This window comes from Poecilia mexicana, unplaced genomic scaffold (genome assembly GCF_051168715.1).
Source record: "Poecilia mexicana isolate PSO_F unplaced genomic scaffold, ASM5116871v1 scaffold_5, whole genome shotgun sequence".
NCBI classification, from domain to species: Eukaryota; Metazoa; Chordata; class Actinopteri; order Cyprinodontiformes; family Poeciliidae; genus Poecilia; species Poecilia mexicana.
In genome coordinates, this window is record NW_028263374.1 from 12,740,532 (window position 1) to 12,765,037 (window position 24,506).

The window sequence follows — 24,506 nt, forward strand, 5'->3', positions numbered from 1 at the left end:
GCAACTCATGACCAGGTCTTTATGTAGCAACAATAAAACTTCCACCTCCATGCCTCGTAGTTTGCATGAGGTTTTTTGTTTCTGGAACACTATCTCTGGTTTTGGTTGTATTTCTGTTTTGATGTCAAGATAATTTGAAACTTATCAGTCCAAAGAATGCTCTCCACAAAGATCTGTTCTTGGGTTATGTTCTCTGTGGCAAACTTTAGTCTTTCTTATAAAAGCAAACCTTGCATGCCTCTAATAAAATTTAAACTTATTCAGTCGCTTACTTAGCTTACAGACATCCACTTTCACATCAACGGTACTATCAGTCCACTGGAGGTGCACTTTTGAGCATCTTGCTTTTAGGGTGGACTTGCTCTAGCGACCAGACCAGGGAAGGTTTTGAATGTCCTCTTCTTGCAGGCCACTCTTCATACATTGGAAGAACTGTTTTAAAATTCATCACAATCTTTTTTCTGAAGGCCTCAGAAAGCTCTTTAGATCTCACCATGAAGTTCACACTCACTTCAGCCGTCAGGAGTGACTTAAACTAACTGTGAGATGTTTAGAAATGCGGATTAAAAATGTGCACTAATCATGTGCACCTGATGTTATGCAGCTCTATAAAAAAATGGAGAGCCCACTGCACTGAACCCCATTGAAAACCTCCTAGTTTTTCCACCAAATGTTGATTTCTGAACTCTTCCTGAGTTAAAACATCAGTATTGTTGTTTCTAAACATGAACTTGTTTTCCTTGCATTATTTGAGGTTTGAAAGCACTGCATCTTTTTCATTATTTTTGACTATTTCTCATTTTCTGCACATAAATACTAAATGTCTTGGTATTTCGGAGACATGTGGTCAGTAGTTCATATAATAAAAGAACAATGTTACTCAAACTTAGACCTATAAAATGCAAAATCACAGAAACTGATCATTTTAAGTGGTCTCTTAAGTTTTCCAGAACTGTGCACACATGCGATTTTAGATTTCAAGTGTGGATAAATGTAGATGAGTTCTAATCTATTAATCTGATTCTGATTAAAATGATTATTTAATACACCAACAGAAACCTTCTAGCTCTTCCCCCTATGCCCCATATTTTCTTTTAAATAAGTATTTCAGCATGCATCACATTTTCTAAGCCCATGTCTGATTCAGAACTGCTCTGGTGTCTCTGACGACATGCATTAAAAAAGATTAATATTATCCTAACTCAGTGATTTTATTCTACTTTTGCAGCAGTTCCAAAACGTTCTGGGCCGATGTCAAGGAGCCTTTAATGCATCTTTACCACATCCCCGCTCAGCAAGAACTTACTGAATCAGTGAACGCACGTCAGGGTGCTTTTCATGTGGATAACCACCAACTTCAGATCTGGAGATGTTTTAACGTTCATCTCATTAGGCAACAAAGTCTGGACTTGCACTCATGCTAATAAGCGTCTGGTTTGAATTTACTCATAAATCCAGCTTTTACTGGGACCATGTACCCTTTGGTTCACATTGTATTAGCGAAAAAAAAAAAGAAGGACTTAATTCAAGCTTATTAGCTGCAGAGTTACTCATAATGAAAACCAAAGAATTTCCACCAACCTGGGCATGCAGCCACAACAACCTTTTATCACCTTTGGGATGTCTGCAAATAATAGGGGCTCTTGTTTCAATTTCCTTTTAACATAACATGGAGAATATTGAGCAAAACCACTAAACATCTAAATGAGCTATAGCTCCTCTGGCTCACATCTGTAATCCCTGAAATCAGTGTTGTGAATGGCTGCAGATGTGATGTAATGGACGAGTGAGTCCTTAGATATCTCCTTATATGTGAAAGCCAAGTGTCTCCTTTACAAGTGATTTAAAACGACTTAATCTCTATCAGATTAATAAGTATTTCTGAAAACATTCAAATGAATGTAACAGAATAGAAACCTGGTGATGCTAAGGTCGCGCTCTGTCTCTAACAGTTAGATTTAGAAAATTTATTTTACCTTTTCCGCAGAAAAAAGACTTTGTTTGTGATTAAAATGTTTAATTGTTGCTCTAACCAAATGTGCCTGTATCCATGTCCTCACTGTCAGAGACAAACACTCGTCTGCCTCATTTTAATGTCACGTTGTCTCGTCTTTTGCATTTCGGGTGTGGTTGAGAGGAGCTGGGTGGCTGTGCCATCCCATATTCATACCCCAGGGAAACCAAAAGTCACAAGTGACTACTTAAGAGTTCCTGGACGCTTGAATCCCCTTAAAGAACTAGACTATTAATATATATATACATATATAATAATAATTAATTCCTTGTTTCTCACATAAAAACATTGTACTAAGTTGGTTCATTCCCCTATTTACTACCAGATTCTGGTATCATTATTTGTGACCATTTTAATCCAACATTAACCATGAATAACTATGAACTGGAAAGAAAAAAATAAATGTATTATAAGAGTATAAATATTTATAGATCAAATAGATTTATGCATGTATAATGAGGGTTAAGACTTGAAAACAACAGAAAAGTTTATTTTGCTATTGGCAATATTACAAAATGCCATTTAAGAAGTTGGACTGATGAAAGTTTTTGTCTAAAAATAATTAAGAAAACATTTTTTTTTCTGTTCAAACATTCACTGATTTGTAGGTCCCAAAGGAAGATTTTATTCTGGATAATAAGCCTCATGTTGCATTTTGTTCGACACATAAATCCGTTTGCATATAAAGTTGTGAAAAAAACAACAACTTTTCCCACACAGATTTAAAGTATCTTCCTTTTTTTTTCTTGGTTACATTTACATGTTTCAGATCACCCAACAAATCCAAACATCAGATAAAGATAACCTGAGTGCAAAATGCATTGTTTGTAGAAAATCTAGAAAACTTATAGATTTCATCCAAGAGGTTACAGAGAGTACATACCGTTTAATTAATACTTGGTTTGTTTCATACCAGGAGTCTCTCTTTTCTACATGTGACACTTTATCTGTTTAAATGTTGCCCCTTTCTCCTTCTATCTCTGCCTGAGCATCAGTAAAAGCCCCTGAGGCAACATCTGAAAGATGTAATCAGACACTGAGAGCATGTAGCCTGCAGGAGCCCCAGCCCTCCTCCAGAAGGACTCCAGAGAAAGAGTTCAGATCAGCAGATTAGAGCAGCTCAATCAACATGTCGTACACACACTGCCGGACTCGCACCGCTATCTGTGCAGCTGATATGTGACTGACAGCAGGGGAGCCTCTCTAACCACACGTCAGTTTGAAGAAAACTTAGTTTACAGAGCCAACTTTATTATGTTGTTACTATGTATTGTTTCTTTTTGCCATAACTTAAATGTTTTCCTTGTTTGTATGTTTTAAACTATCCTTAGATGGCAGCTATTTTTATTTTTATTTTTTAAACATAAGCCTCATTATACTTTGTTTCGCCAGGGGGTTGAGGATCTAAATTTAGACGTTCCACTGAGAAATGGAAAAAGTTTACAGATGCCAGTAATCCTCCTGGATCTAACTCTCTAAGAAAATGAAACACGAGGACTGTTAGTAAGAAAAAAGGAATGATAAAGGAAACCAGGGAGCCACATTGACCATGTGGGATCCAGTCAGTCAGTGTGGCTTTCTACCAATCAGCTGTTAAAGTGAGGAGTTCAGAAATAGGTCATCAGTGAAACGTGTCTGTAGTTAGTGACACCGACAAATGTATTTTATTTGAGTTAGGCAGAGAAAATGCACGGTGATCCACCTAATCTGACAGAGGGGACAAGGAGGAACACTTGTAAGAGAAGCAGCCAAAGGACTCTTGATCTCTCTGGAGGAGCTACAGAGACCAGGATTTTTTGTTTTAAACCTGTGTTGGTTTAAATCTAAAACTCAGATATTATCATATAATTTATTCTGAAAGTAAATATGGAAGTCTTCAGATGTAGATTCATTGTTACTGTTCATTGGGTAAACCGTGATATGGGTAGCATCATGCTATAGGAAAAATTATTATGGGACTGATGCTGCACCAGTCCCATAATAATTTGGGATTTGTGTTTTTTAATAAATAATTAAAAAACACAAATCCCTCCCAGGATTCTGAGTATCTCAGTCAAAGACAATGAAATGAAGAAATGGAAAAAACCCCAAAGGTCTCAGTGAGTCTGAACCTGAACCCAGAAAACTCTCGAGATCCGGCCCTGCAGCGATCAATCTGAGTCCCAAAAATTTCATATACCAACAAATAATTGTGGATTTTAACCTTTTTTTTTTAAAGATCTATTGTAGAGCTACTAGGATACAATTGTTAAGAAATAAATCTCTTTTTAAACTGTGTCCAGAAAAATTATCTTTTCTTTATGTTATCTGTAGGACAGAGTTTAATTTTAATATTCATGCCCATGAATAACACACGTGTTGCCCTAAAGACAACACAGACTTTTCATTAAGATGCAAAATCAATCTTAATGTTTTTCACCCATCAAACTGACCGTATTTTCATTATTTCATGTCCTCAGTTTAAGAAAATAAATCGCCAATGTGAAGTGCAACAGCGCCCCCTGTGGTAGAAAGGGAATTCCATGTGCAGAACAAAATGAGAAACTGTCATCTGCCTAAACTTTCCTGCTTGAGGAGAGTCCTGGTTCAAATATAAAGAGCTGGAGCACTGCCATGGAAAGCAGAAAATTACAAACAGGGACCACATTATGTTGACTGTTTTTCCAGCCTGCCTTCTTACTGCCATCTGTCTGGTTTACCGCATGGAAAAAATTTCCCTCCTCTCCTCTCCTCTCCTCTCCTCTCCTCTCCTCTCCTCTCCTCTCCTCTCCTCTCCTCTCCTCTCCTCTCCTCTCCTCTCCTCTCCTCTCCTCTCCTCTCCTCTCCTCTCCTCTCCTCTCCTCTCCTCTCCTCTTTCAGATTAAATGCGTTACTAGAGCCACACATTTGCCCCGAGGCCCCTGAGTTTCCTCTGTTCTGCACCCCAAATAGCCGGTCAGGGGACGCACATTCGACACGCAGGCTCGTCATGTGCGTGGAAAAAGAAATTGATTTTCTTGCGTCCCGACTTTGCCTTCCTCCATTTGAACATCTTACAGTGAACTCCAAAGTGCTGCATACAGATACTCTAGTGTTACATATTAAAATCCAACGTGATGTACTTGCAAAAAGTATTCACATCTCTTTGAATTTTTCCACATTTTGCCGCATTAAAACTGCAGATTTCACTTTGTTTTATTAGGACTAAAAGTGGTAAAGTTAAGTGGAAGGAAAAGGATTTGTGTTTTATTCAAAAAGTTGTTGCTTCACAGAATGAAGGTCCTTGATGTTTAACTCTGGTCAGGCGCTTGTCTTTGTGGAGTTCACAATTTGATTTATAACTGTTTTTGTTGCTGTTATTTAACAAATAAACATAACAAGTGTGGGATTGAAGAAAAACCAAAAATTCACTGTTACAAGTCTTTTTGGGGTATTATCCTACCAGCTTTGAACATGCTGAGAAAGGTTTTCCCATTCTTTGTTGCAGAATATCTCAAGGTTAATCATATTAGACGACCTGGACTTTGGTTGGACCGTTCTAGCAAATAAATAAATAAACTTTGATTTAAACATATTGTGTTTGTCCCGCAGGAACATGATCATCTCCCCAAGTCTGACGTCTTTTTCAGCCTCTATCATTTTTAATTCTTCTTATCAACTCTGTCCAGCTTCACTCTCCTTCCCCTCAGCATGCTGCTGCCATCACCATATCTAACCATGGTTTGCTAGTTAGACAGCAGTTTTATTTATGCCTGCAGCAGAAATAAAAACTGCTAAAACGTTGGTGTGGAAGACCAGATGAGTTATGTTTCTACTTACACAACGCAGCCATCTCTTTGGGAAGGTCCGCTCCAAAACGTCCAAACAGGTGACTGCTGGCCAGCAGGTCAAAGGGCGAGTGACCCCTCATGGAGTTAAAGGTGAAGGGGTACATGGCACGAGAGAATCCCGTCATGTGACGCATTTGGTGCTCTCTGTTCGTTGCCATTGTGAAAAAGTGTGGCTGCTTATTCATCTTGTTTTTTGTTGTTTTTTGTTTCCTTTGTCTTCCTCTTTAGCTTCTTTGTCAGGGACGTTTGGTGACTTTGAATCGGGGTAGTGCCATTCAGCCCCGCTCAGCTGCTGGCTGCTCTTCTGTCCGGCCGCGGCGATGCTGAGGAGGGAGGCGGGAAGCAAAGTCCTGTCCAGGTCCGAATGCTGCAGGGAAAGAAGCAAATACAGGCCAGAAGGTTCATTTCTGGAGGACTCAAGATAAAATGTGAAATGTTTATCAAATGCAATAGATAATAAATAACTGGTTTAAGTAAGTAGCTATTTTAGTGATGCAAAAAAAAAAAAAAAAAGATAATAATAATCATGAGTATTTTTCCTGGCTACCCCTTGAATCCAAAACATATTGTGTCATTTTTTCCACCTGAAAATGGATCAGCAATGTTTTTGTGGAGTTATCTATGTTAAAATTCCCCATTCATTCATTTAACAGTAGCTTCAGTTTATATTAGATTTAGATGAAGAATAGCTGAGCTTTATTAGGAACTGCAGCAGTGTATGTTAAGTCAAATAAAACATAAAGCTCTAAAATGATTAGAGAAAGTTTCAGTCCAAACTTCAGTCACTGAACAAAGAAACAGCCAAGAGATGCGTACTCAGAATCATAAATTGTGTGGCAGTCGGTTCAGGTTAAAATCACACTAATGTAAACCGTAAAACACTGACGATATGTAGAATAAATCTCAGTAATTCACACGTGAAAGAGATTATGAAGGATATCTGGGAACAGGGCTGGAGGCATCGCTGAAATATTAAAAGAGAAAAACGAAAACAAAGAAGATTAAGAACAAAACAAAGAAGACGAGTCAGAAGATCAGGCGGGAGCGGTGGGGGCAATGTTGCGTTGCCTTTTATTTTTTATTTTTCGACTAGTAAAGTAATTTCAGGCATACCATATGATTTCAATCAGCAGTAGTGTATCATAAAGGCTCTCTCTGTTTCATTTGCCAGCCTGACTCCAGTCAGCCAGCCCACAAACAGTCAGCCGCAACTTGGGCAGTTTTAACCCTTCGCTAGAACAAACACACATTATCTTAGCGTTCTCGCACCAAACACAGGCCCAGCCTCATCTGCTCTGCTGACAACTTTCTGATGAGAACATCTGCTCCTAAATCTTCCTTTGTTTGTTTCCCAGGAGTCACATTGTGGCTTATAACTCTGTCAGAAATGCTTAATGTGCAGCACTTCCTTCATCTTTCTCTGTAACTCCTGCCCCCCTTCAGTGAATTTATGAGTGGGTGGGGTTAAGCTCTCTGTGGTGAATCTGTGGTAAATACAGCTTGGCCAAAGAATGTCTTGTTGTTTTGGGTCTGCATGGGAATCAAACACCCAGGGTGGATAAGAGGCAGTGTGAGAGAATAATGGCTCTACACATGTCTTACTTTCAATAACTCCGAGTTGCATTTCAAATAAACAAAATAAATTTTACTGAATTAAAAAAGCAAGCAAACAAACAAACTATTCTTTCAAAATTAGGTCACATTCTTTTGTCTGTGCATGGGTGCAGGCGAAAACATAAATCTTTTGACTTTAGTGACAGATTAGACTCACACAAACAGTAAACTCCACTAACCCTGACAGCTCTGATTGAGGCTTGATCTCAGACTGAGTACAGATGTAAACACTATTGGATAGCTGTTCAAAAAAACAAAACAAAACATGACTATAATTAACAAATGACATATCACTTAATGCCATTTGCCACACAGTTTAAACTAATCACTAAGGAGAGCTTAAAAATTTAGGCAAAGAGGGACAAATTCCTCAGGAGCCACCAGTGCAGAGCTTTGCTCAAAACTGCCAGCAGGTAGGCGAGATTTACACAGCAGCATCAATACTTTTGGATGTGTTGATCTGAAGTTGTGCAAGAAGCAAAATGACTGGAGAATTCTGGTTCAAAGTAATTTTCTGTGAGGAATCCTACTTCTATTCAAAACTATTTGAATGCGTGAGGTGTTACTGTAAGTCCAGCAGGAAAGCATCCTAATGAAACCCACAGTGTCTCCAGTAAGTATTCACACCCCATGAACTTCAAATGTAAAGAAAATCACACCCACACTACGATGAATTCACCACGAATTTATAGCAGCAGTGGAGTTGTCAGGTGGTTACTGTCATTTTTACTCAAAGTGTTTGTTATTTCACGTACAACTTTACTGTAATTACTTTCATTAAAATCCAACTTTAATTTAATTAAAGGTGCATTGTATATTTTGATAAATCTAAGTCCTGAAATTATTTCACAGATGAATATTTGAAAAGTGTGGTGTGCATTTATACATTCACACTCTATAACAGGGGTCCCCAAACTATGGCCCGCCTCCTCATTTGGTCCGGCCCCCTGAACAATACCGGATCCAGCCCGCCTCCTCATTTGGTCCGGCCCCCTGAACAATACCAGAGAGCATTCAGTGTATTTTTTTCATATATATGTGGATTTTTCTTCAACCACCAGGGGGGCTCTTGAGCAGATATGAAACTTAGTTTCCCTCAATGGAATATATACTAGTCAGTACCAGTCACCGTTTCGCTCACGGTTTTTTTCCATTTGCATTCTGGGTAAAAATCTATCTACAAACGCGAATATGTCGTTGGCAGTAATCCAGCACCCCCCGTCAACAAAAGTTTTCTAAGGTTTCTTTCTCAAAAAACTAAGAACGGCCCCCGACCAGAAAAGGGAACAGTTATGTGGCCCTCGCAGGAAAAAGTTTGGGGACCCCTGCTCTATAAAGTTAGTGTTAGAACGTTTTCTTCTAGTTCTGCCCTTTTAGCTGGGCCCATTTTTCTATCAGACCTGATCTGCTTACCTGTCGCTGACGTGGAAATGTGTCCCCGTATCATGCCACTGCCACCACCGTGTTCCACCCTGGTACTAGTGTAGGTCAGATAAATGAGGAGTGTTGGCTTTCTGCTCACTATAACATTTTCCCTCATGGCCAATGAATAAATATTCAGTTATTTATAAATGTAAAATAACAACTAATTATTTGCTAATTAGTTGTTTAAAAAAAATCTTAGTTTTTGTTAGCGAATGTTTATTAAATGTTAAATGGTTGGTTTAAAGCTGCAGTATGTAACTTTTATAATTTAATAATTTAATAACTGTTACTATATAAAAAAGAAAATCTAGGGGGCGGGGGGAATCAAGCTCCTATCTCATTATCTCATGTTATGTTATCACAACATAGTGGCAGTTTTAGCCAAAACATATTGTCGATAAAAGTTACGTGCTGCACCTTTAAGAGAGCAGCTGAGGATGGTGTCCTATGGATCCAGTCCCATGAGAAAGTACAAGAAGTGCATCTTTATGTCCGTGCTTGTAGTAAATATTCTTCATTGCAGTCTACTGCTGACAATTTTTGTTTTTGGCCCCACAATAAAAGCCTGCCAGCTCCTGGTGTATGATTAAATGGTCAGAAGCCGAAATATAACAACTTATTTCCATCGTGTTGTGTCTTTTCACTGAACCGTATTACGACGAGTCGTGTTCCTAATCGCCGCTGAGAACATTTCACTCCTCTCCTCTGCTTTCATCTAAGCGACTATTATTAGAGTAAAATCCGTCCACGTCATGTCTTCCCACACACACGCCAAAGCGCCTACAGTACACGGCGCAATTTCTCACCAAAATCCACAAAGTCAGCTCCCAGAGTGTTGTTTTTAAAGTCATATTTCCCATATTGACATATTTTCTGTAGCGGCTTGGCTCCGCTGCGGTTTTTCTTCACTGCGAGGGCCCCGTCGGGGAGAGTCCCCACAACTGTTTTCACAAAGAGCTGCAGTGTTTGACGATTAAAGAACGCCAAGCTCAGGCCGGACGAAGCATGCAGTTATTTCAAACGTAATTACATGTGCTTGCTGGGAACCGCTGCGTTTTGCAATCATACGTACGCAGAAGCCTCTTCTTTTTAAAGGCAGGACGCAGACACATGCAAGAACCGACATGTAGGCAGAAGCGGGTCGCCCCCGCGCGCGCAGATGTTCTGCGACTTAAATCGCGCTCGTGGGCAAGTGATCAGCGGGGGACACACGACGTTCACACACTCTGAAGGACCATTGGCAGCGGCAATTGACCTTGAAGAATGAAGCCGTAAATACAGGACAGAGGATCCGACTGCAGATGCAGCGACTTCAAGAATACTCTTTAACCAATCAAAATTCAAAGAGCAAAAATATGTGGTATGAAAACCAGATGTATAAAAAAAAAACTGACATGAGGGGGGAAAAAGAGTGAGCTGGAAAGAAAGAGGAAGATGGTGAGGCTTGTCAGGAAAGTAATGAAACAGGAGGCCGTTTTAAACATCTGGCCAGCTGATGAGAGACGTGGAGTTAATGAAATGGGAAACTAATAGGAGAAAGAGTTAATTGTGTTTAATGGTGGAGGGAGAAAGTGGAGCCGTTAAAGACTTACATAGAAGTAATTTTATTTCTGCCAATGAACTGCGAATTAATGAGCGCTCGCACTAAGCAGAGGTTTCTGCCTTTTGCTGGGGTGTTACTCGCCCCCACCCCTCGTTACCTCCAGGGGGAATACACCTTGGGCCGGGCAACAAAAGCAGCGCTGTGTCGCTGGGCCTCCAAGCCTCAATGCTGCTTTTATGAGACCTTGCTGGGTCGGGTCAAACTGGGTCACCTGGTCCTGGTACAGCTAACACGCACACACACTTACACGCCCATAAGTGATGTTCTCTTTCCCCCAGACTAATAAAATAAGATCCAATGTAAAAACAACGGCTGCTTCTACTTCTCTCTGTCCAACCAAGTCACTTCGTGCAGTGCCCACATTCACAGGCTCTTTTTCTTGCAGCTTTATTATTTTCTGACCCTAAATATAGAGTAAATGAGATATTTACATAACATATGTATGAGGATGCCTATTTTATTTATTTATTTTTTCTGGCTTTCAGTCAGACTAAACTTTTCTTCTTTTAGGTCAGTAACAATTAGCAAAATTATGTCACTATTTTTACTATCTGAGGTGAAAAAATGCCAGAACAATGAAAGAAGGATTTTTTAAAACACTCTTTGAATTCTGTAGTGTTTGGTAGAATTGCCTTCTAAACTTTATGTGAAAGGATACCCAAAACATTCGACCTAAAACATTCGACCTAAAACATTCGACCCAAAACATTCGACCCAAAACATTGAAGCTCAGCTTCTCAGTAATTTTCCTGGAGTCAAGATTTCAGATCGCCATTTTTGCAAACTCCTCTTCAGCTTTACTAATAGATCTCCTGAGATCCAGAGTTTTCTGATGGACACTATAAAACATTTACTACATATCGTTGAATTATGTTCTCTACTGTAAACATTCATTTTTTTCAGTTATTTCGAAGAAATTTGTGACTAAATTTCTTATTTTATAAATATTTTTGTTTAGTTTTTTTCCTCCCATTTTGATCTTTAAAGAAATTCATAAATTAAGCAAAAATTACAGATAGAAATAATTTTGCAAGTTTTATGTAAGAAAAATGGTTTGTCTTTTTAAAACCATGTTTTCAAGTTCAGATGAGTTGAAGTATTTTCTTGCTGCGGATTCCTGACTCATGAATATCATCAAACATTTGACTCACTTCACTGGCATGTTCTCTTGTGTTTCCCATTGTGAAGAGTGACTCAGAAATGGATCCTTGTGTCACATCATTCTCCACTGGAAGGTTATTGATTAACAATTGAAAGTCTTATCATTTTAATTGATATGTGAGAAACAATAAAAATCACAAACTGAGGAATTGTTCTTGTTCTCCTCTGAATAAAAGTAATCAAACAACAACTTTACTTTTACAGTTTGAGATTTTGCAACAACAATGAATATGATTCATTTTTTCCAAAACTTTAATCAGTACACATGGAGAGCACTGACTAATAACGTTTATTTTTTTATTAAACAAAACTCAATCACACATGCTAACATTAATTCTTCGTGCTTCAGTTCATGTCATTTAAAACAACCTGCTAAAATCAAAATCATTGGACGTAGTTAGTTCTTCCAGATATAACAGTGAGCAACTCAAACACGCTCAGATTGCAGATATTAAAACAGAAACAGAGTGCTGTCCAACGACTTGTCCACACCAAGATGGGTCATCTCTCATCTTTTCAGCACTCTACCTCAACAAACTCAGCTCTGGACTATTTCTTTCCTTTCTGTCCGTCTGTGCCAGGATTAACACATCGAACAAAATCCTGCAGCATCTCGACTCATAACCAAGGACTCTCTTTATCTTTTAAAGGAATCTTGACGGGCATTTTCATAAACGTTCTCAGGGTCTTTTGCGTTTTTCCTTTTTTTCCCCCCCATCTTTGAGTCTCTAGTGATAATTTATCACATTTAAATTATGTACAAGCCAAGACTCACAACGACTGACCTGATCACAACAAATATGTTTTGATCAGATCATTTGAGTTCACACTTATTGATCACAGGGAGCGTGGAGTAAAAGGCAGTCTGAGTTCATGCACTTCACATGAAGCTTTGTTGACATATCTAGGATCGAAATTGGTCTGTAATTATAAAATCTTTCAAAAAACAAAACAGCCTTTTGTGAAATTTCTGAACTGATAAAAAGAGAATTGCCCTCAGTGTGTCTTTGTTGCTAATCATTTGTGTAACTAATAGTGAAATCTAACAGAACAAAATTGCATCTCATTATTTTTTCTGTTTTATTCAACCAAACTACAGAGAACAAGAAAATGTCTCGTTTCATGTAAAACTACATCAAACGAGAGCAAATGAGTGTCTTGAAAGAAAAGTAAAGTTTACTACATTTTTATTATATAATTTTTCACAAGCTAGAGAGTCTCAGTCAAGTTGAAAGCAGAACGCCATGTTTTCCCGTTTTCAGTTTGTAACAAACAGCCGGTCATAAATAAAACGTTTACAGACTCCGACGACAGAGACGCTAAGAAATAATAAGTGCTTAAGGACTTCCATTTTGGTTTGCCTATAAAGTTTGTGCAAACCAAAGTTTGATTTAATGTTTCCAGATAATCTTTATAGACTTTTAACAAGTGAGTTCAATAATTTATCCCGGAGTCAAATTTTCTCATTGTGGGAGTCACTTTTCTGTGTTTTCCAGTTCTGGGTATTTATATTCACAATGAAGAGCTTTTCTATCAGCTCTTTTTTTTTTTTGCCTCTTTTCTCTTGTTTTCAGGGGAAGAAATATTGTGGAGAATGTGAAGAAGCTTTTACAGGAAAAAGGACGATGGGAGATTAAGGTTTCAGATAAACCGAGGTGAACAATCTTGAACTTGTTACAAAATATTAACTTAGTGGTGTTCACTCTGGAGATATAATTAATTACATATAAATCAATACAATAATCCTTTGCTCAGGTTATGTCCTGATTAGTCAGACCGTAGATTTGTTCATCTCTACAGTTTTTAGTTTGTGGTCCAGCTAGTAGTTTGGCTATTTTATTCTTAGCTTTTGAGCTTTACTCAGTAGTTCCTGTTTGTGTTCTAGTTTCTTTGCTTCTTGTTTTTGTTCACTTTCATTCTCCTGTCAGATCTCTTCGGTTTTATTTCAACCTTGCCTTTCCCCACACATTGTTGTCTGCAGCCACCTGATCGCTGCCGCAGCTTCAGAGCCTGTCAGGTTGGCGAGTGCTTTGTCAGATCCATTTCTCCTCTCTGCTGTGACCCCGTTGCCTGCTGATCTACTGCAACCAGAGGTTGAGTAGCTCAGATCTCAGCTTTCAAACAGACGTGTGTCTGCATGGATCCACTGATCTCTGATGCTGTTTTGGCACTAATGATGTTTTTGTTCTTGCTATATATTCACCCAATTGCACAGATAATTAATACATGTTTTAAATGGAATATTTGAGCAATTATAACAATTAATACATACTGAAAATAATGTGAAGAATAAATATGCGTAATTGTCTTCTGTCTGTATCTATTTTATAATGATAGTCATGTTTTACTGGCTTTTATTTGTGTCTGACTTTATAAATCCCCCCGACTCCCCCACCCCCAAAATAAATCTGATATTATGATCAAATAGTTACTTGGTAGTTTTCACTCTTGGTTAATTATTCTTTGCTTCACTACCTTTGATTCTTTGTGATCTAACGTTTGTAAGTAGTGCTACTTGAATACAATTTTTGGCTAACCAATCCTACCAGAAACATCTTTTTCACCTCTTTGATTAGAATATTCAAAATGTTTTCTAATGAATGAGTTATTTTTTTATTTCTCTGAATCATCCTGGGAATTAAAATGTAACGTTTTGTCTTCCAAAGTGAAGAGTTCTTGGTTTTATTGCTGCAACTTCGCTGCTTTTACTCGAGCCGCGTTTGCTCTGGTAAGGACGGCTTTGAACAGACGCACTTTATTTTTTTAAATGCATCACTCTGTCTACTCTGTCCAGAAACCCAACCGCTGCTTCGTATTTCAAAGATTTTGGCTGAAGTCTTTTTTATCACTTCACTCTGTTTAGTTCCATCAAACCAACATGCGTTTAGCTGTGTGTGAGGTAAATGTTGGGGTTTTGGCAAAGCCTAGGGGAAATTTGAAAGGAATTGAACTTTAGCTGGAAACACGCTTCATACGAGAACAGAGGATAAAATGGGGGGAAAAAAATAGGAGGCTGTTTATGAAATGTTGGAGGTTCAAAGAGGTGGCAGAGAGATCAAGTTCAGAAGACCTTCTGCTTGTTTCACATTTCAGATTGGTGTTTATAAAAAGCTTCATAAATATATAAATATCCTGGTTTTCTCCTTGAAAATAAAAAATACAAATAAACGAAATCGTACAATTTTCAACTTGTTCCGCCCAGACCGGCGACCATCGGATTACCAAGCTGTGAAATTGAATCTTTTCCCAATCAGTCCCTAGAATAGCACCAGTTCAGTCCAGCTGTTTATAAGAAAACAATATTTTCTGCAGAAAACACGTCGAGGCATGTCTGTGTGTCAATGTTGGAAACATGGCCACTATGTCGACATCTAACAAACATTCAGGCTGTTCCAGTGACTATTTATACATGAAAAAGTGTCGTTTTTCTACTCTTATTGGAGACTTTGACATGAAAGCACATTGCATTGTTACTATTCATAATAATCAACAAGAGCAACAACAACAAAGAAGAAACTCCACCAGAGTCTTTCTGGGTCAGTTGATCCAGTTCAACCCTGAATAAAGGACAAGGAATTGCGACATTAAAGAAAACCTCTATTATTGTGTCCATTACAATTACACACACATGGGCACTTATGCAATTCAGGTAATAACTTCATTTAGCGACTTTTAGGACAGCCAGTAGCTACTTTCCTCGCACAGCAGTTGGTAAAACCGCTGTGGTTTGTCCAAGCTGTGAAAGAAAGTCGTACCGTTTTATGCTTCTGAGATTTAATGCTAAATTAGGAAACAGTGGAAGCAAGTTAAAGTAAGGATCAATGTCCTCTTGAATACACACACAGAGACTGAAGTTTTAGTGATGCTTACTGCACCAAAGGGCTAACATATTTCCAATGAGCTCCATAATGTTTTTGTCTTTGTTTTAAAATACCGCTAAAATATGTCTTTCAGCTACTCCTCTATCTATCTATCTATCTATCTATCTATCTATCTATCTATCTATCTATCTATCCATCCATCCATCCATCCATCCATCCATCCATCCATCCATCCATCCATCCATCCATCCATCCATCCATCCATCCATCTATCTCTCTCTCTCTCTCTCCCTCAATGTAAACATACAAAGAATATTTTGTATGTTGTTAAATCAGATCTCGATAAAAAAAATGAAATCAGTCCCAAAATTCATATTAGTCCATTTTTATTTCACTAAACTGAGATCAGGGGTAGGATTAAATAAGTGTTCACTTCTTCCTTCTCCTTTTCAAACAGAAAAGTTTAGTAAATATTTTTTTTCCTCTGTCCCACTGATTGCTTGTTCACTTTTTTTTCAACCTGTTATAAATAGATAAATTAAATTTCTCGATAAACAAATGAAATCAGTCAAAAAATGAAAGATTAGTCCATTTTTAATAATATCTGATCCTTGACTCTGGTTCTAAACTCCTTTTGAGGTTTGGGATGAGAACAACTGAACCAAAGTGTCTGGTTTTGTTTTAGCCTAAAACAAACATCGCCTTAGTCTTTAAACACAATGTTTCATAAAAAACAAAACCAAAACTATCTTCTTCTCTCAGGTAAAAAAATAATCTTGCAGTATGACATAAACCTATTGGGAAATATAAATATCTTCTTATAGGTTTAGCCCGGTCATCTCCCTTCAGTGCTCCACGTGGGATTTCTCCCATTGAGGTCAATTTCTCCAGCTTAGCTTCAACTGGACCAATCAGCAAGCAGAAGGAGGAGGAGTTGCGAACGTCTATTTTTTTGTACGACGTCTTAGAACGGCAGTCAGCCTGTGGTTGCAGTTTGGCAACGGAGGAAGTGAACGAAGCCATTCAGTTCGTCTTAGCCACGCATTCAAATATTGAGCAGTTAAAGACGGAGCAAGAGGAATGTGTAAGACATTTTACTGCCTGCAGATATGATTACAGAGTTGATTTCAACTCACTCATTTTCCAGTGAGTTTCATTGAGTTTTTTTGTTCTTTACCAGGTTAGTAACTTGAGTTCCTATGAAAATCTAAAATGGTTTGCCTCTATGTCATTCTGCTTCTTTTCATAAAAGCTTTTTTCCTTATTGGCAGTCTGGATTTTATGCACTCAGTCTCTTTTGTTTTACACAATAAAGATCTACTGAAAGGCCATTGAGGAGTTATCTGCTTTGTGGCGGGGAATAAAAGAATGTGTGTGGCTTTGTAGGACATGAAGTTCTAGTAAATATCTACAGAGACAGAGCTGAACAAACAAAAAAAAAAGGGCGAACAACATTTAGCGCGGTGAAAAAAAAAAAGTCCCAAGTGAAAGAAAAATTATTCTAGGAAGGGAAAATACCAGTAAACTAAAACCAAAAGTTGAATCTTATTCTTAGAGAATGCAGTTAAAGATGAGCTGTGCTGAATACCCAGAGGGGAAAGTGCGAGTACGAACACACAAACACCAGGAGAGGAAAAAAAACAAAACAAAACAAAAAAACAGGCACCATCGCCCGCAAACAACATAATTAGATTTTCCAACAAATGACCATACTATATATTTCATGTCAAACTGACACGCAAAAAATGTCTTTTGAAAAGCGCAAATACAACTTGGCGATAAACCATCAGATTCTGACAGCTTTCATGCAGCCACAAAATGTTTTTGGCTGCAGCGGATACATTTTTAATTTATGAACGTAATTATATTGTTAGCTCAGTCGAGAATATCCACACAGAGCATTAGGACGAGAAACAACATCTGATATGTTTTCTGGGCATTATTGCTTAAAAACGTGTTAAGAAATTATTACCAGGAATCCATCTTATTGAAACAACTTGCAGCTGACATGATCTAACCACCTTTGCTGAGCTTTTAGAGAAATTCAAGAAGGACCAGGCTAATGATTCAAATTGAAACCACATTTTGGAGGGATATATTTTTTACTTAAAAAAAAAAAATAGCTGAAGAAGATATCTTGTTTCGATAAAAATCTGGAAATAAATGCTCTCAGTAAAGCAAAAGTTCGTTTTTTTTGTTATTTTTTTGTTGTTGTTCAGATTCAACTATGAATTTGGGGATTTTGAATGTTTTTTTAACTGAAACGATTTTAGCTCAACAAACGGTGTCTAAAAACACACAAAAAAGACAAAGAAGACCACAGCTCACCCAAATGATCACAGGAAGGTCAATATGAACACTAGAGCTCTATCTGCACTTTGGAAAAAAAAGCTGAGTGGATTTCAGCTGTGTGATCATATGGACTAAATGGACAAACTGGTTCAAGTGGTTCCATTTTTTCATTCCAACCTACTTTAATTTGGCTGCATTTTTTCCTGAAGACTTTATATCGTATTTTCTCTGTATTGATTATGCTTCTCAAACCTGTTTGTGAGCATTGACTCATTATGACTCCTACAGAAACCAAAATAACTCGACATCGTTGACTGGAAACACACATAACCAAATTACTCCACTATAATTATTTGAAACGAATATTTCAGATTAGTCATTATCAAACCTTTTCATAGCATGTACCACTTTCTAAGCACCACCATCATTGCAAACAGTGGGTTATTTGGGCTTATCCAGCTCATTGTGTCGTAGTAAAATAGCATGAAGGAATAGATATAAACGTTCTTTGGTCTTTTTGGGACTGCATTAATTGTGGCGTGTTGCAAATTTCGATCATATGTTATGTAAACGCTCTAGTGGAAAATAAGACTCATTGGATCAGGCACCGTTTCTCCTATCGTCTAGTTTCTGTCAGCATGTGTGGAATGTGGCAGGTGGTTTTCTTCTATTGCCCATTTGTTTAAAGGTCCAATGTTTTGGTTGTATTTGGTGGTTATTCAAGTTATTGCTGCCTTTCTGTAATTTGAAACCAGTTTGATCTCTGATTAGCATTTGTGTCCATTCAACAGTCGCACTGATACTGTGTCATGTTCATCTATCAATCATTTATCACTCCGTTCGAACTTCTGTAAGTCGTTTTCACCATAACCAGATGATTCAGTGCTTGACCAGCAGCTGTGAGTTTAGAGATTAAATAAACGATTTTAACCAACATAATGTGTTAACATACTTTAAACTTAAAGGTTGGTAGTGGGAGACATTTCCATTCCTCCCAAATGGTAAAGATGAGGGCGCCTTACCAACTCTGACCTTAAAACCCGAGGCAGCCGACTTTAACGAGTGAAAAGATTCTTGTTCATTTGAACTTTTAATTTGTAGGTCATTAAATCAGTCACATGCAAATCACTTAACTCCTTTTTATGACGCATTTAAATTGGCCTCGCTAATTTGCTGACCACAATTTCTTCTGAAGGCCACAAAAAGCAGCCGAGGTGCCAGCAGTGGTTCTTGTGCCAGTGGCTGGAAAAACAATAAAATACTTTTTAAAGTGAAGACTTGGCATAATTGAGTGCTCTGTTGTGTTTTTCTGTTGTTGTTTTATTATTATTACTAATCTGTGTGTGTATCTCCGTACTCCCTTTGCTGCTGTAGCACTAGAATAACAACATATTTCCATCTATTCTAAAATAGCCTGAAAATAGGTATAAGCTGACACATGTCTAGTACAAACATGCATCTGTGCATAAATACACACAACGTGTTTGGTACAAACAGTTCAGACACTTCCGTTTCATTTCCTGAAATTTTATGAATATTTACGAAAAAGTTCTGCGACAGATGACTCCTTTTGAAGGTAAACAGGTACGAATTGTTACCAGATCGGCACGAAGCGTCCCCTGGCAGTTGGTTCCTTTCTGTTTCCTGAGACAAAGTGGGCGTGAAAAGACACACTGTCGTTGTGGCAGAGGCTCATTTTAGTTGGAACTGACTCTGTCTTCACTAAATGTCCCCATTTTTTTTGTGTGTGTGGCGTATAAAACAATGTGTTAAATGGGAAAAACTGAAACACGACCAACACAGAGACTCTGTGTCACTGGTGCAAATGAGGTTGACAATAGCAGCAATGTTTAATAAGACACATAATGTTGTCATTATAAGGAGGCCACCCTGTGGTCTGCTAAAGGTCTCCAGGTCGGCTCCGGGGTCACGGCCTGTCGCTTCAGGCTGTGCAGGTCACATCTTATCCAGGCGTTCGGTGGGACACTTTTCATTCAGCATTAAAGTCAAATATCCCCCATCAGTTTCTTGATGTTCCTCCTCAGAGTGGTTTAAACTGGGCTAAAACGAACTAGTTGCTTTTACTCAGACACAGCCCTCAGGACACGATTAATCACACCGAAGCACTTCGTAGTCACCAAGGCTTATTCAGCATTCAGTTTAAGAAACTGCAGGAGAGCAACAGTAAATGTCACAAAGTGACTTTCGAATCTCTGAAGACGTCGAACCAAACCATGACCAGTACGCGACTCCAAACGAAACCATCAAAAACAATTCGGCGGACAATGGTGCAGAGCAGAAGAAAAGTGACGCCCTGCGCTCTCAGAAATGAGCAGCAAATGGCTGCATCTTTGTCTTGAAAGTAGCGACTGAGAGAACAAACCCGTACAAAATGAAACTCAGCTGACACGCACCAGAAAAGAGTGAAGAATTTGCTCCCGCTTTATATATATATTTAAATATATAAAGGAAATAAGGAAGAAAGAAGGCAGTGAGACAGAGGGAAAAGAAAAAGCGAAAGACAGAGAAGAGCCAGACATCGCTCTGAGCCTGAGGGGCTGTCATTCTTCAAAAGTGAACAGAACAAAGATGAGATTGGAGCGCAGTTAAAGAAGTTAGCACACCCCAACACATGACCATGCAACCCCACACACACACACACACGCACACACACACACACACACACACCTACACACGCACACACACACACACACACACACACACACACAAGATGTTCCAACAGTTTGTTCTCTGCATAAGTTAAACTAAAAGGAAAACTTAAAAATGTAACTACACTTAATCCGTTCAGTAGCTGGTGCTCTCCAGAAATGACCACGCCACAGAAAGCATGTTTACAATGTGATTCTGATGTACTGCGTGATACATTGTTCACACCCACTTGTTTTTTTTCCCCCCCCTTCTTGCAGACTCATGCACTTTTCCCTGTGACACGCTGATGAACATTCCTCCAGACATTAAGGAAAATTAATCTGGAACAGATCTGTCAAGAGTTTGCGAGACCGACCGGCGGCGAGGCCTGGCGTTGCCGTGGGTCTGACCGAGCGCTCATTGACGCAGCGTTAGCCGACAGATGTGGAAAGCTACGAATATTAACAGAAAAGTAAAATAATAAAGGTAAGGAAACTAAAAGTCATGGGATAACTTAAAAGAATAATGGTAAAACTGAAGCAGCATGTAAAAAGAGAGAAACCTTGAAATGAAAAATTAGCATTTTGAAAAATTAGGACATGAAAAAAAATGAACTGATAAAGAAGTCTTTGGGTCGTATGGGAACGTTGAGTTAAAGAGCGATGTTTGAAGGAGTCAGTAGTTTCTGTAAATCTCAGGCTCTTAGGAAGCTTGTTCCGGTGTGGAGGAGCTTAAAATCTGGCTGCTCTCTCCTTTTCTTTTGCTCTTGACCTGGGAGCCCTGATTGGCCAGAAATCTGGTGATTTTAGTTGTGTGTACTTGACAAGCAAATCTGAAAAGGTTCAAAACCACTCAGAGGTTTCTAGAGAAAATACTGAGATGGGGTTCAGTTGCCTTATTAGTAGTTTTACACAATAATATAACCAAACTCAAAATAAAAACCTTCAATGTCTTGTTTTTTCTTTATTTAGTAACAGATTTAGACGTAGAAATTAACGTCGGAGTCCATAACAACATCTTGCACTGTCTTTGGTCTTCAGCCTCACTCAGTCCAGCTGGGTGCTGCGTTCTTTGCTTCCATTACTGGGACAAAAATATTTTGTTTTCTGCATTAAGCTGCCAGAAATTCTAGCTCAACCGCCCTTTGATGCTTTTGGATATTCTGTTTTAGTAAATGTAGCGGATGTCGTGGCACAGAAATACTTTTGTCATCAGCATAGATTTTGTAAGCAATGTGGTAATACTGCATGGTCTGAGCTAAGGCCATCGCGTAGATGTCAAACGAAAACTTTCCCGAGAATGAAACCTCAAAGAACCCCACAAGCGGTCGTCGTTTGCTCAGAATGACGAAAAGTATTTCCAAACCAGATCCGGCCCAATTCAGCAAAGTACCAGACAACCTCACACACTTTGGATTATGGCGAACTGTGTCAAACGCAGCTCTCAAATCCAGAAATAAGATCGCAGTGGAAGCACTTGGCATGCAAATGACATCTTAATCATCATCATCAATCAAGCAGCACATTTGTAGTCATGCACCACATGTCGCACAAAGGATGCTATCTGAAGTGATTCAGTCTGTATAAAAAGAGCTCGTGTTTCAACACGAGAGGGTCACCTAGTTTATTTGCACACATGATGCAAAGCAGCAGCAATGATCAGACAGCAGATCGCCTTATGATATCCGACAGAGTCAGTGCTTCCTTTGGTGGGGAGGGAGGTCAGGGTGAGGGATCACACTGAAGCTAAGGTAGACTAGACATGCTCAATCACTGTGAGGTTGATGGAGCGATCAATCAACTTTGACAGCCGGTTTGGCGGTTCAGAGCCTTCAGGTTGCAGCAGCGTCTTCGTCTGCTGCAGGAAAACAAATTGAAATGGCCTCAAACCGACCCTGATGCTTACAGCAGAGGAAAACGCTTTGCTTTTTGTGGATGAGAGACTAACTAACTCGTCTTATTTCCCTTTGCACAACGGTTTTTATCCTGTTTATTTAAAAATCCGTGGCAAAAAGGAGTTTTCCGCTCATAGATGGGGCAAACAAATACAAAGTATCCATCATCATCATACCATAGTTCTGATCAGCTCTTATTCTCTTTCCAAGCTTTTTCTGTTGTTCTTTCTACTCCTCTCCAAATCTCTGTTCTCAATTAAAGCTGTCCTCGAGAAACTCAATCTCCCCACTCATGCTGTCCCACAAACACACACCGACTCACACACAGAAAGAGAGAAGGGAGAGGGACAAGAGGAACACTTCTCACTCATGCTCTGACATGTCCTCTGCCTCTTCTTCTTCTTCTTCTTCTTCTTCTTCTTCTTCTTCTTCTTCTTCTTCTTCTTCCGAAAACCGCCAACAGACTAAAAGTTATCAGGAAACCCTGGGAGCAAACTTACCAGATGTTGGATGTGAACGCCTCAGAGAGCCGGAGGAGAAGGGAGTTTGAAACGTAGCGCCGCGGTCGCGTTTGTCAGTCAGAAGTCCGACTTGCAGCGACAACAGAGCTCAGCCTGTTGCATTCCACCTCCCTCTCTGCTTTTCCCGTCTCTCTCGTCGTCGTCTTCTCACCAGCATACACCCTCTTTCTCTTTCTCTCTGTCTTTTTCCCTCCTCTTGAGATCGTCGTGCACTTTGATTCACAAACCCTGCCTTTGTCACGTGATATAACACTTCAAATATACAGCACATATTTTTACCAGCCACAGAATGCCCGAAGGCAGGGAAAACAGGGTTCAGAGAGCTTAGGTTTCAACTTGCTGCCCCCTCAACCCCCACCCGCTTCGCTTTCTTTGTCTCAAAGTCACTCCTTACCTTCGGTCCATCTGAAACGCGCTGTCAGTCAGCGCTCGTGAGTGGGATTTTTAATGCACGGCAAACTGTTTGCTTTCAGCCTCCCCGGTTTGTGTCTTTTTCTGCTCATCACCTGGAGGATAGGCTGGCCTGTGCATGCATGCACAAGCAGATGCAGTCATGAAACAGCGATTAACTCCCTGACATACACAAACACACATTTGGCAAGTGGTGCACACCTTTTGGGGGTATCAGTATCAGCCCATAGCTTTCGTTCCATTCCTGCGTGCCTTGACTTTTGGACTGTGACTGTCTAACCTGAGGGATAAAGGAATCGGGCCAATCAAATGCCTCGGTGTGACCTGGAAATGCTTAGCGCTAACACGCCGATCCAAACTTTTCCATAAAAAAACAACAAAAAAACAACTTGTACCTGCAAGAGCTTTACAAAATGTCAAGGGACTTTCACTCAAAACCTATGGAGAAATATATATTCTTTGCATTTCACTGAAATGCAAATGACTAAATGTTATTTTCCATCGTGCCTGGCTTGAAAAGCACAAAAGGGATTTTCTCCTTTCAGTTTCAACAGCTTCACAATTATTCAGAGGACTCTTTTTTCCTCCTACAGGATTTTCCTAAGCAAATCAACCCTGTGCTTCTCTGGTGAGGAAACATTTAATGGAGCACCATTTGATCCGTGATGAGATCAAGCCGGGCCAGTCGGCCCTCGGAGGGTAAAGCTCGCTGTCTCTTCATGTCAGAGATAAATCTGTCTGCCGTCTATCTGACCAGCCTCAGCAACGAGGAAACACACTGCACAGCCGTCCAGCAAATTACTGTAGAGGTGCAGGCGGCCTACTGGAAACAAGAGATGAGATAATGCATTTACATTTTTCCTTACCTTTTGGTTTGACTGGTCAGATAAATTCAAAGGACGAGCCGGTATTGTATCTACATACAATAGGTAAATAAGAACAGGTTTTAAATCGTATCTATAGGCCCTTTGGATTTGGCAGCCTGCAAGAATCAAGTTGTTTCCATTTAGTTTGTTGTCTGTACTGAAGAAATACCAAAGATAGTTTGGTTTGACAGGCATGAAATAGCATTTTGGCAGCAACAAGGTGATTCCCAAAAAGATATTAGCAAAAAACTTGGCATGCCAGCAAGATAAATAGTAACGACATTGGAATGTCATTCAGACTGGATGGATGCAGTCAAATGTTATCCAAGAGAGGGAAGGTTATCCCAACTGAAAAGGCCGAACTAGACGTCAACCTTTCAGACGTTCTGGACAGCTACAGATACTTTAGTTTCCACTTAATAGCAA

The 24,506-nt window shown here is 39.2% G+C and overlaps 1 protein-coding gene across 2 annotated transcripts in view; it reads right to left on the reverse strand.

The window, feature by feature from the left end:
* rargb (retinoic acid receptor, gamma b) overlaps window positions 1–23,289 on the reverse strand; it is a 48,493-nt gene extending 25,204 nt beyond the window's left edge. Inside the window, exons 1-2 of one of the 2 annotated variants that reach the window (XM_088005546.1) lie at window positions 22,783–23,289; window positions 5,813–6,190 (exon numbers count right to left, since the gene is read on the reverse strand). In XM_088005546.1, the coding sequence (XP_087861672.1) occupies window positions 5,813–6,008 (196 nt within the window). In that variant the 5' untranslated portion in view covers window positions 6,009–6,190; window positions 22,783–23,289. The other variant, XM_088005547.1, reaches the window with a different exon arrangement.
* Window positions 23,290–24,506: the final 1,217 nt, after the last annotated feature.